At 39.8% G+C, this 13,597-nt stretch overlaps 1 protein-coding gene across 2 annotated transcripts in view; it reads left to right on the top strand.

Annotated features, from left to right (window-relative positions):
- Positions 1–801: 801 nt before the first annotated feature.
- KCNH8 (potassium voltage-gated channel subfamily H member 8) overlaps positions 802–13,597 on the top strand; it is a 178,406-nt gene continuing 165,610 nt past the window's right edge. For both annotated transcript variants that reach the window (XM_027639453.1, XM_027639454.1), the window contains exon 1: positions 802–926. In XM_027639453.1, the coding sequence (XP_027495254.1) occupies positions 851–926 (76 nt within the window). In that variant the 5' untranslated portion in view covers positions 802–850. The remainder of the gene's footprint in view (positions 927–13,597) is intronic.

Genomic DNA, 13,597 nt, shown 5'->3' on the forward strand with positions numbered 1-13,597 from the left:
AAATCCCAATTCTCTTTTTGGCTGGTAGAAAAGAAAAATATATATATTTCAGGAATTTTTCAGGGAAAAATTTTGAAAGAATATTCTAGGAGATATTCACACTGACAGCAAGTGCCTATCCGTTAAATAAATAAATGCAAATAATGCCTGAGACCACACACCTGATGGAGCATTATCCATGTTCTAGTCTTGCTCTCCACTGAGCAGCTACAGAGGCATTTACTATCCTTCAAGGGCGTTTCTCCTTCCAGTAGCTTAAGAGCCCGTGCTTTGCGCTGCGATATTGTTACTCATAGAACAGGGTTCATGTGAGCTAATAGGCCTGGGAAAACTTCTCATGTGCTAGAGCCGAAACCTGGCGGGGGCGGAAGAAGCCTCGCAGCGCCCGGGTGGCCGCCGGTCCCTGTGCTGTGCTGCCCCGCCCCACCCGGCTCCGGCCACGGGTGGATAAAAGTGCCTCTTCCCCAGCTCCCTGCCCTTCTCCAGCCCGTCCTCCCTCACGGCCGCTTTCCACCGGCGCCCCTGTCCCCCTTGCCTTTGGAGGGGTGCGGGGAGGGGGCGCAGCCCCTCACCTGTGCTCGGCCCCCCACCTGTGCTCCGTCCCGCACTTGTGCGCGCCCCGCGCCGCCCCGCCCGGCACTCGCAGCGGGGGCGGGAGCTCTGTGCGGTGTCAGGGCTGACGAGAGGGGGGCTCCCGGCGCCGGAGGCGGCGCGGCGGCATCCCCATCCTCCTCCCCTCTATCCCTCCGCCTCCTCCCTCCCTGCCTTCCCCCGGGCACCCTATGCACTTTCTTCTCGAACCACCCTCGTAGACAAACTTTGATGGGGAACCTCGCACCGCGCTGGAAAAATGCCGGTTATGAAGGGATTACTGGCACCCCAGAACACCTTCCTCGACACCATCGCCACCCGGTTTGACGGCACACGTGAGTCCGGGCTGGGGCTCCGGACGCCCGGAGAAGGGGATACACGGAGGGCGCTGCGCGTGTGGTGGGAGGCTCCTCTTCCCTCCCCTCCGCCGCCCTGGGGTTTCCTTGATACCAGAAGCCGGCAATGAGGAGGGGGAGGCGAGGGAGGTCTCAGCCTCTCCCACTCTCCTGCCTGGTTTCTCCACAGCTTTGCAGGTGAGGAGGGTGCCCGGTACCCTCTGCCCCCGACCCCCTCTCCGGAGGCTTCAAGGGGGCCGGAGCCAGGATCCCTGCAGGAAAGTTGTACACTGGGCTGGGGCTTCCCCAGCGCCCCGAGCAGCCGAGAGACCGCGAGGGAAAGGTTCGCTCAGAGCCTGGGCAGGGCTTTGGCGGGAGGTTTTGGGATTTTCTTTTTTGTCTTTATTACCCCTAGCCCCCATGTTAAATCTCCTCCCTAAAAGCTGAGTTCCCGTAAATCGGGCTCATCCGTGGCAGCAGCTGTTGCAGGGCGTTAGTGGGGGGAGGCAGCCAGGAGCAGGGAAGGGCTCTTCGGCGGTGCCGCCGACAGCGGCGGCCGCCCGGCTGCAGAACCATGGACAGGTCCCGGCCTCGGGCGAGTCCGGCGCTGGGCTCCGCTCCCAGCTCCTGCACAAGGCTCCTCCCGCGGGCGCCCCGGCTCCGCCGGGAGCTTTCCCGGCAAGGCACTGCCTTCCTGTGGGAGGCTGGCGTGCTCCCCCTCCGACCGTGGGTTAGGAGTCGCCTGTAGGAGTCTTGAGTTTTGTTTCTTCTTTGATGGGGCTCACTCATATTAAAGCAACTAAAAAGGAAGGGGGAATAGTGGATTTGGACCAAAATGAACTCCCTTCCCTTTAATTCCCTTTCTAAAAACCCAGGCATACAAAGTGGAGGAAAAACAACTCATATTTGAGTTGCTACTGGCGGTTTCTTGACTGAAAACATTGCCATCTAATTGGTTTGAAATCTTGATTGCATATCTATTGGCATTTCCTCGATGGTTTGATTACTGTGTGATTAAGACAACTGAACTGTGATTATTGAATCAATAAGTTGTAAAATGTCAAGAAAATAATACAGTCACTGAGATCAACTGCAGAGAAGCACAGAGCTTTATTATAACTGTTCTGCTAATCTGAGCATACACAAATAATTATGATCCAGGGCTGTATGTAACTGATACTTCTCTATAAAACAATCTCTCTTAAGACTGCTTAGATGTACCTTTAAATTCCTTCAACTGCAGAACTCAAAGTCCTTTTCCCCCATCCTCCACCTTTTTATTACTGTGAAGTGTATGAGTATTATTTACTGTATATTGAAGCAGTACTAATAAGAGTTTTGCTGCTGATACTGTTATTTGCCAGAAAAGCAGTTCTTCCCTTCTTTGTGCTCAGGACCCTCCCCCTTTACAATGGCTTCCTTTCAAAGGATGGAGCACGCAGCCTGCGAGCTGTGCACAAAAATGCTTCATGAATTCTATACTGTTCTTCAAAGATGCAATTTAGCAAGCAACGTCAGTGATGCCATGCAGGTCTCTTTTATTAAATAAAACACTAGAAAAATGTTTAATCCACATCTTCTCAGTGACACCAACAGATAAGTGTGGTAGAAAGTTTATTACTTAGCTGAATTCTATACCCAAATGGAGCTACACTTTTAAGGCAATGATTCTACTGAGCTTCATGAAGTCAAATGGAATGATCTTTTCTTAAACAAGAAACAGACCTCAGTGTCTTACATTGAAATTTAATGCTAACAACTCATCTACTTTTTCCTGGAATGTAATTGGAAAATAATGTAATTAGATATTTAATTTCACCAGAAAATACAGCACATTATTTTTTTATTACAGGCACTGAGATTTTTGGGTTTAGTTAGTGTTCCAGAATTTGCCTCAAATATTAAGCAAGTGTATTCTAGAAGTTGTTATGGTATGATTATTGACATATGAAATATTCCCAGTAGTTCACATGGGAAGATGTTTTATGAACTAGATAGTCTTACATCTAGTAAAACTTTGGAGGATGGTGGTATTCTATGGAAATCTGGTAGCATGTCTCTTAATTTACAGAATACCATAATATCTCCTTTAGAGTGTTAGGTTAAAGCAATGAATCAACTTGATGCGATCTGAAACAAAGTTCTGTGGATCACTCCACATCATAACTAAATTTAAAACCTTCAGAAATAGCTTATCTCCTTTGTTGCTTTGAAAATCCTAAATTTAAATATAAAAATTAATACTTCTTTAACTGACTAAAAGAAACCAAATTAAAAAGTACAATTTTGCAAAATGTGTATATATATCCAAGCATCAAGTAGAAAAATTAAAACTAATTTATTTTTCACTTAAAGTGCCTGTGTGGTTGGTATTCCTGAGCTTGCTCAGGTGGCTCAAGTTAAAAGTAATATCAATGGCTAATCCTTGCAGGAATCAGTCCCATGTCTCACTAGTTTTACAGATGATACAGTCTGTGAAAGGAATAGGACTGACACGTGGCACTGAACCTGAGGTTATGTTTCACAAACTACTTTGACCTCACACATGATGATATTTAAATGTTAAAATACTGCCAAAGGTTTTTTGGTATTGGGGTTTTTTTGGCAGTTGTTCTAATATACTCTGTAGTTAACAGACCTCTTTCCAGTTTAAGCCTGTGGGAAGGATATATTATGTTGTCATCAGTGATAGACTAATCCACCAATGCATCTTTAATCCAGAAGAGGGATAATTCTAATTCTGGGCAAGAGTGCAAGAAGGGATTCCAGATAATATTAGAAAATATGCTTTGCTTTGCACGGAATTTTCAAAAATTAATTCAAATAATTTTTTAAATTTTATTTTTGCAATGATTTATGTCTAATTAGCAGTTATGAAAAATTGAATATCTCAAACAATTATATAACAACTGCTTGACAGGTTCTTCAGGTGCTCAGAATGCTCACAGTACATATTTTGTTGTCTGTATGTTATACATAAATATTCTTTACATATGAAACCAGGGTATATGTGCTAAGCAAAAGAATTAGATTAATTTTGGGGTGCCTCTTAGCTGCATAGGGGATTGCAGAGGCTTCCTGCAAACTTCCTATTACCTGAGTTGCATACGTGGAAGAGCAGCATTAAAGGTTTGCTTATCTGGATTTCTAAGGCAGAACTCTTGGATCTACCTATGTGCTATTACACCTCCACCTTCTCACAACTTGAAAATATCTTTTGTGTTCCTGACATTGTAATTTAAGTCAATGCTTTCTCAAAGGGCTCCTTTCCCCTTTCCCCCTCCCCCCCCCAATAACTAAGCACCAGGTCATCTAAAGACTTTTTGCCCCCTCTGTTAGCAATGAGTTTATTGCCAATTGGGAAAAAAAATACAAAATTTTTGAAATGAATATGTTTTGGCTTAGGGTTTTTTTGGCTGGTTTGGGGGTTTGTTTTTCTTTTTAGATTTTCAAGATAAAATATCATTTTCCAGTGTGAAAATATTTCAAGTATAAGCCTATAATTAACCCCACCACCAAATATTAAGAAACTGAATGTCTGAAGTGAGTTATTTCACTTCAAGCTTTTGAATTGGAAATTTGCATATTTTTGCTTCTTAACCCTATTTAGATTAGTCAAAGCATTAAAAAACAGTTGCGAGGTAGGAAATTATGTTCTATTGTTTTCATTTATATATATGTAAATAAAAAATACTCTCTATGCACTATTTATTTACTTAAATAGATTAAATACATAGCGGGGTTGTTGTTGCTGAAAGTCTGTGAGACTTTCTCATGGAGAAAAGCTAACAGAGATTCAGCAAGTATCCTCATTAATTTATAATCTGAAAAAGGACAACAATTTTGGGTATAGTTATACTATAAAATGACAGCTGAAGTTCTATAATTATCTCTTGTCTGTCAAATCTTATCAGTTTTCAAATTAAGTGTGTACTTCACATTCTTATTATCAATCTTGTGTGATCAGTCTTATCTGAAGATCAAGCTGAGTTAATTCCTTCTTGCTCACCGTCAGTGGTGACAATTAGATAATTCCGTATTTGCTGAACAACTTCTACATTCAGATATGTTTTCCAATTAAAACATTACTCAAGTACTAACAAAAGAGCTTTGCACCTAAGCAGCAATTTTCATAACTTTTTTTTTCCTTATTGATCAGATGGAATCAGTTTTCTGATTGCTTTGGTTACCCTCAGGTGCGATTGAAGGGTACCTGATCAGAACATACAGATTTAAGCATATCAAATGTGATGCCAGCATACTTCTGCTGGTACTGTGGGTAGAACCAGGTTGTTTCTTTTGCATCGGTTGGTACAGAGCTGAAAGCCTTTGTATGCAATGATGTTTCCAGATTGCAGGGTCAGATTCCTCCCCCAGCTCTTCACCAGCTACCCCCATCACTTGCCTTTCTGTCTCATAAACAAACTAGTGATGTCTGCTAGGTTGAACCAATGCACTAACACTCTCTGCAACTTCATTGTCAGATTCTGTGTCTCACTCAGGGTGAATCCTAGCCTCCCTACACTGATGAATGTGCTGCATAATCATATCATAGAAACTTCAAAAGCAGGAAAGTGCTTCTTGGCTGCTTGGTGGTTCTCTCCCAAAAGGGCTCAAGGAATTGCAGCAATGTCAGATGTAGGGAAACAACAACTGAACTTCAGGGGAAGAAGGTCATTGCTCAGACTCCAGGATCAGAATGGTCCACCTCACAAAGACAAAATGTGCTGCAGCTACAGGCTGGGGGCAAAGTGGCTGGAAAGTGGCACAGCGGAAAAGGACCTGCTGGTGTTGGTTGATAGCCAGCTGAACATGAGCCAGCAGTGTGCCCAGGTGTCCAAGAAGGCCAATGGCATCCTGGGTTGTATCAGGAACAGTGTGTCCAGCAGGACCAGGGAAGTGATTCTCCCCCTGTACTCGGCACTGGTGACGCCACACCTCAAATCCTGCGTCCAGTTCTGGACCCCTTAATTCAGGAAGGACATTGAGGTGCTGGAGTGGGTCCAGACAAGGGCAGCAAACCTGGTGGAGGGTCTGCATGTCCTATGACGAGCAGCTGAGGGAGCTGGAGTTATTTAGCCTGGAGAAGAGCAGGCTCAGGAGTGACCTTATCACTCTACAACTGCCTGGAAGGAGGTTGTAGCCAGGTGGGGGTCAGTCTCTTCTCCCAGGCAATAAGTGACCGGACGAGAGGACAGTCTCAAACTGTGCCAGGGGAGGTTTAAGTTGTACGTTAGGAAGAAATTCTTCACAGAAGGGTGATTAGATATTGGAATGGGCTCCCCCGGGAGCTGATAGAGTCACTGACCCTAGAGGTGTTTAAGGAAAGACTGGATGTGGGACTTAGTGCCATGGTCTCGTTGACGTGGTGGTGTTCAGTCAAAGGTTGGATTTGATGATCTCAGAGGTCTTTTCCAACCTAATTGATTCTGTGATTCTGTAAAATCCTGTGTCCAAAGAAAGGTGACTCAAACTATGATATTCACTGATCAGTGTCAAATAGACTTCCAAGTAGTGACAAGAAAAGCTCATTGTCTGCCAAACTCTCCCTCTGAGGGAGTGCAGGTGCAGTGAAGCTGGTCTAGTTCTTTGTCATAAAGATGAAGTGAGTCAGACAGAGGGAAATTTCCAAAGATACATATGCTGTTGGTCTTATGTTAATGAAGAATTGTTTTGGGCTTTTTACTTATATCCTTGGATAAGTAAATAATGGGGTTTCCTGAATTAATTACGTATTTTTCACTGCAAAAGTATACAGCCAACATCGGAAAAAATATTACCTGTTGTCAGCTCAGAGCCCAAAAGAGCAGACCTTGCCTCTCTGTACTTGTCTTTGTAAGATGTGGCCTGTGTTGCAGCTCACTGTAGCTCTGTTACTAAAAAAAGACAAATGTGATTTTGAATATAAACCAGGGGTTGGATGTTTGGAATCTGTGTTGTGTTGTTGCTCTTTGCTGGAAATAACCGAGGCTAGATTAAGCAGCTAATTGGAAAATCTTTTCCTTTTCTTTTGGCACAAATGTTGGGGGTGTAGAACCTCATAATTTAAGGTTGGGTTATTTGGTGATCTTTTCTTCCAACAGCTACAGTAACTTCTGATTCTAACCTGAGCTGAAGTTAGACCTGAAAGTTTTGGAGGCATCTTAAGATCATGTTTCTTAACATGAAAATTAAAATGTGTGTAGGTACCATTTTTAATATGCAATCGCTAGGCTATTCCTTAAAATCATGAAAAATGGTCATTATGGTATATTTTATTCAGAGAACATCTTATTGCTATAGAAAACACTGATGTATTCAAGTTGTCAGGTAGTGTTCTCTTCTTTTTTGTTAGACAGAAAGAAGATAGAATGATAATTATGCACTTCTTCCATTCAGAGGATATATATAATTCATTAATCACACCACTTGTAAGTCTTAGGTTAATGCTATAAATGTAAAGTTAGACTAGTAACACACATCATTACTACAGAAATAAACTCTGTATTTGAATTCAAGGCAAGTGTTTGAAACTTAAGAGTGGAAAAGAGTAAGTAAATAAGGGATTTTTTTTTCTGAATAATAAAAGAATATTATCCTCTGCATTGCTTCAGGGTAGAAACCTGATACACAGTGCAGTGATCGAAACAAATCTGTATATTTGAAGTGACATATATTTGAATGAACATGTACTCTGTGTGAATGGAAAAAAACTCTTTAGAGGGTTTCTAAATCTTAGATCATTATCAGGATTCACACTAGAGAGGTTCTGTAAGCTTACCCTTTTTTCTCTTTCCAAACATATCCTACTTTCTTCTCTGATAACATTTCAATGAGTAAATAGGTTTACCCTGAAAATAGATTTCTCTTATTGTGATCATTGCTCTTATGTATTCAACTTTTATTTTATTTTATTTTTTATTTTATGTGTGCAGGTAGCAATTTTATACACATTCCCAGTCTTTCTGGGTGCAGAGAAAAGGTGCTCAGAGTATTGTTCAGGGCAACAGAACAATAGAAATACAAAAAAAGCCACTGCCTCAAGCACATGTAGAAGTGTAAGCAGAGATGCATGAATATATTACAATAAATCAGGAAAGGTATGGGTTTACAGAGCATTAAGTGCTGTTAGTACTATTCCGAGGAAATATATTTTTGAAAGAAATGCAAGTTGCCTGTATTACATCAACTGTTGCCTGGAAAAGGTGAACAAAGGCAGTTGCTTACAGCAGTTTTGCATTGTCACAAGAAAGCTTACCTTACCTTGTGTTAAAGTCACTAGAAGAAAAAAGTGTGCAAGCAACGACCTGATCCCGAAGCAATGTTGTTTCATGCCCACTCAATCTAAAAATAAATAAATTAGAAAGAAGGAAAAAAGAAGGGGGAAGGGGGAATAGAGAAACAAACAAGCCATTCTCAAATTGCGGACACGAGAGAGACTTCTTTAACAGTAAGAAAAGTCTTTTAGAGTTTATTTTGCCAAGTGCTTCTGGCTCCTTCTGTTTTCTGGGATTGACAATAGTATTCAAAGGCTTTGGAACAGGTGTTGTTCTTAAAATACTAGCACATTCTACATTGAACTTGACATTAAATTTCTTCTGAGCATCCCTAAACCTTAATGCTGGCTGTCAATCATTTCAAGGACAGCTGAAGACAATTGTGTTATGGAGAAATATGTTGTCTTCCCTATTGATATTTTGAAGAGAAAGCAGCCTCCAGTGTGCCAACTCTCAATTCACTTTTTCTGCAGGCATTACTTATGACAACTAGGAGTTCAGGTACCAGTTCTTAGGACTTTAAGGGCTGAAAGCTGCCAGGATTATTTTGCTTTTCTTTTATTTTAAATCTATAGAAATATGGAAGGATTCATTTGGACAGCACGGACCTGAAGTTATTTTTGCCTTCTATCTCCCTCAACAGCTTGTTTTGATAACGTGACTTGACATTTTGTTCCAAATGTATAAAAGAGAACTCTGAGCTGGTAATTTTGTAATTTATTGGATTTTTAGAATGAGAAAATTTTCCTGAGACAAATAGTTTGATTTTTTTTCTCCCCAAAACGTGAGATAACTCCTGTGATGAGTGTGGTTTTGTATAAATTCTGCCTTTTCCCACATTTTGAATTTACAATGATATGAAAAATAACGGGGAACTATATTGTTTTAGAGGAAAATATTTTTGCAGAAAAAACACCCTTCTTTGTGGCAGGTAAAAAAGCTTCTTTGGGAGGTAAAAAAACCCTTTAAAAATCAAGAATAATCACATAATATCAGTGACAAGATGTTTTTTGGTTTGTTGGGGTTTTTTTAATGATCTAAATGAAAATATACAATATTTAATCTATATTTCTTTTGAATAGATGAATTACATTTGCAAGATAAAACATTAATTGTATTTATTAAACTGAATTGTTTCTTTATTGAGTTGAAAGATCTTGAGGCCAGGAGTTTGTACTTAACACTTTCTCTTTTCCATTTCCATAACAGTGGGAATAAGCATGCACCTCATAAAACCTGTAGTTATAGAATCATGTTAGGGATTTAAATACCTAAAAGTTCAATGTAGAAAAGAATAGTTAATAAGTATTAATGAAAGATATTGAGCTACGCATTTGCCAAGATTAGGGAAAGTTAGGATCACTGATTTTCAGAGGAAAATATATAGTTACAAGTTGTGTCTGCTTCAGTGCTGTAGTAATGGGGTGACAGCATGAGAGGAAAAAGGTGAGAGAACAGCATGGTTAGACACTGGGGCTGTTAAAAGTCTTACAGTAACTTAGTATTTGGATTTTTAAAACATATTATGGCTTTAATGGCCCTGTTTGAAGCAGATCTATGCTACAGTACAGTATGACTAAGTTATCTTTGTCATGATGAAGAGCTGCTTCTGCACTGGGAACAGAAAACAGGATGCCTTAGACATTCTGAATGTTTTTATTACCTTTGTGTATTTTTACAGGAATATTTACCTAAACTCTTTGTTTGGGGTTTTTTGTTTGGTTGGTTTTGGTTATTTTTTTTAATTACTTACATAGGATGTTTAGAATTCATCAGGAGAGTGACACTATTAATACTGCCTTGGAGAGTATGTATCTGAGAGTGGTTAGAGCAAGGTGTGCTCCATGGATCTATTGCCAACAAATTCTCGCCTGGAATTAGGCAGACTATGGCTCTTCCATTGTACTACATTGAGTCGTTCCTTAAGGAAAGAGGTTTGGCTACCCCATATCAGTTATGTGAACTCACTGCAGTGCAGTATGAGACCACAGATGGAGGATTCATCCTTTACACACTTACGAGTATGCTAAAGGTTGTGAGGGTTAAAGCATATTTCCAGATTTTCTTCTGGTAGGGTGCAGGCTTGCACCCAATTATTTTCCTTTCCCTGAAGTGAAGTAAGCGCTCGCCATTTTTCCCTCTGAACCTGTGATTTTTTCTTCAAATTCATTAACAATTGCAGGTAATTATTTGTTAACTTGTTTTTGTTCCTGAAGACATTAACCATAAATGATATGTGAATTTTGAAAAATCAGTCTGCTCTCTATAAGATGCCTTAAAAAAAACCCTAAAAAAATAAATTATAAGTGACCTTAAACACAAAATTGATTGTTTTTTTTTTAAGTTTACTTACAACATGAGCTGAAGTGCTGATTGATTTTCAGAGGTAAGGGATAGTCTTAGTTGAAAATTGTACAAGTGATCTTTGGCCAAGAAAGAAAAAAAGAGGAAGCAGCTGTGAAGAAGCAGTGATGGATTGACTGATGGGATTGCTGAGTGAGCAGAAGGTAATGATTTGAAATGAACTGAATGCAGTAGCACTGTGAGAAGCTTCACTTTGGTGCAGAATATGACCAGGGAAATGTTGCCCTGAATGGGTATAGTTGTGAGAGGATTAAAACACTGTCTTCTCAGAGAACAAATTGCTTGTGGTCCTACCTAGCACTCGGTGGAATGACATTGGGCAGTCTTAGGTTTCGTAGGTGAACATGTCTGTTATCTTCTTGATGAGTGTTTAGCCACTAAACCCAACAAATTACAGCCTGATTTCATCATATTGTAACTTTTAGCTGGCTGATATGGCTAAGGAAGCAAGTAAAAGTAAGTTAGGTAGCTGACATAATGAAAAAGCACAGTGAAAATTGACTGTGGCAACTTCGTGTTTTGTGGTTTTTTTTATTTCGAGTTTTTTATAAAGGACTACACTTCAGAATTACTACTTTTATAAAGGGAATGAGGAATCAAAGTGGGGTTTTTTGTTTGGTTTTTTTTAACTGATATTAGGTTTTTTATGTATGGATGACTCGATAGCACATGATCTTATTTTTCATAAACTTGCTTATAGTATGTCTGAAAGTCTGTTGTGTTTCTCATGTTTGCCATCTCTCCTGCCCCCCTCCCAGAACTTTCCACTCCTACTGGCAGTGTGGATCGAATCCGACCAAACAGCTTTTGTGAATTACAGCAACAAATTACTGCTTCCCCAAGCTGCTGATCGATTCCTGCAGCAGAAGTAGTGATCAGCAAGAGTCAGGATGGACAGATGGAAATTACTGCAGACATTTAAACCCATCAGTCATAATTCTTATACAAATAAAACAGACAGGTGTTGAGCTGTTTTCATACTGCTGTGAGCAGGATCCAGATGGGGACCCAGGGTTTTGGTTCCAATTGCAACTCAGAGCTAATCATCAAATCAGATTGTGGAAGCAGTAACTCTTGGAGAAATACACAAAGACTTTGCTGCCTTCATCCAGTTAGAGATACCTGAATTTTAGTTCCCCCCCCCCCTTTTGTCCTAACTATACAAAATAATTCTATATTGGAGATGTGTTCCCTTTAAACACCAACAGTATCTTTAGAAAGGAATTATCTATCTGGATATTTCAACAGTTTTTATTTGAGGTATGTTTATAAATACAGAAACATATATATGCAGGTGATAACCTGTTTTAATTACAGAAGAAATCATACTTCATTTAGGATGAATAGTTCATGTGTTCATTTTTCTGCTGATGTGAGTCTCCTGGGAAAGATTGCTTGAACTCTCAGGAGAGCTGCAGGCCTTCTGTTTGTGTATTTTGTAACGAATAACTGTAACATTGCTAATTTCTGCTGTTTTTCTTGTGGGTATGCTTTTTAAACATAAATAATCATAACCTGATGTTGTATCAATCTCACGTGAAATACGTCAAATTCCTGAGGCAGGAGCTTTAAATAAATACGTGTGATCACCCAGATGATAAAAAAATGGTGGAAAGAAAAACAGCCACTCTGTGCATCAATAAGTAAGGTGCAAAGAACGCATAAATAGTTCAACTGGCAGTCTTACAAGTCTTACTAGCATAAGGAGTGCCTCTTCTAGGGAAACAGGAAACTAAGTTCAGGGAAATATTAGTCCCATAAATAAATAATCTGGAACAACAGTAATTAGTTTACATTTTACCTTTATTCTGCTTTTAAAAACACATTTCCCTTCTATGAATTCATTATAGGCAAGGTCCTCTCACAGAAAGGAAGAAAGACAAAGGCCAAAAAGCCCAACAATAGAAATACTGTGTGACCTACACCATGATGTATAGATCTTAATAAGCCGAGTTTTGGGAGTTGAGTGAAATAATTACAAGTAAAGCTAAGAGGTTAGAATTAATTGGAGAATTACAAGTTTTTATCCCCAGCCTGATGTGGTTGATATGTCAGTTTATATGAACTGTCATTGAAAACAATGCTTCCAGCTGTTCAATTAAAGGTTATGAGACATTTTCTGCCACCTTTACACATTCTGTTTTATGCTGGGATGTCTTTCTAAGACGAGCAAGAATGAAGAAAGTTTTTTTACATTTACAGTACGAAAGTATTGTCTTCTATACCATCTAAGGAGTCTTTCTGCTGTGCCTTTTGCAACCGGACATCCCTATCTCGTATTGGCCTTTTTAGCCACCAACGTGCTTGCAACAAACGTGGGTAGAGCCCTTCCCAAATCTTCATTCGCGAAGCCTGGCCATGATGATTGTCTTCTAACTTTTTTGAGGCTTAGAAGTACATAAAATTGGTTGTTGATGCTTAATTAAAATGTACATAGTATTTATTCTAATTAAATATTTTTGTAAAGTGAAGTTAATGAGAAAATCTTTGTAATGGTGTCTCTTAGTTTGATAGTTGCTGGTTTTCTAGCTATTAAATTTTGACATATTGCTGTGCAGAGCAGTGATTTTATGTTTTAATGCTTAGAGTATTGTAGCAGTTTGCACAGCACTTGAATATTTTAGGGTTCATTTATCATGGCTAATTCATGGCTTCCAGGGAGAGTTTGTGAATGGTATAATAAACTAAACATAATAACAGAATAGTTTGCTCTTAAAAGCAGGTGCTTCCTGATAGGTTTTTAGACTTGGCAAGCAAAGTTTGTGGCAGTAAAATACTGCAGTGAATGTTCTGATAGCTTGACTGTGAAAAAAAACATGGAATCTTTGCTTTCTGACAGACCAGTATTTTTTTTGGTACATAAGGCAAAGCCATCTTGGGCCACATGACATGGAATCTCTGGGTCTGGGGATGCAAAATTAGAAATGTTGAACAGCCAGGCTCAGTCCAACAGTATGACTTGCTGTTCTGCTGAAGGGAACCACCAATATCTTTCTTGTTCTATGAACCTATTTTCCAGATTAGTCCTTGAGTAAGAAATCAAGTACCAAA

This window comes from Corapipo altera, unplaced genomic scaffold (assembly GCF_003945725.1).
Source record: "Corapipo altera isolate COAL_440 unplaced genomic scaffold, ASM394572v1 44, whole genome shotgun sequence".
Taxonomy (NCBI): Eukaryota; Metazoa; Chordata; class Aves; order Passeriformes; family Pipridae; genus Corapipo; species Corapipo altera.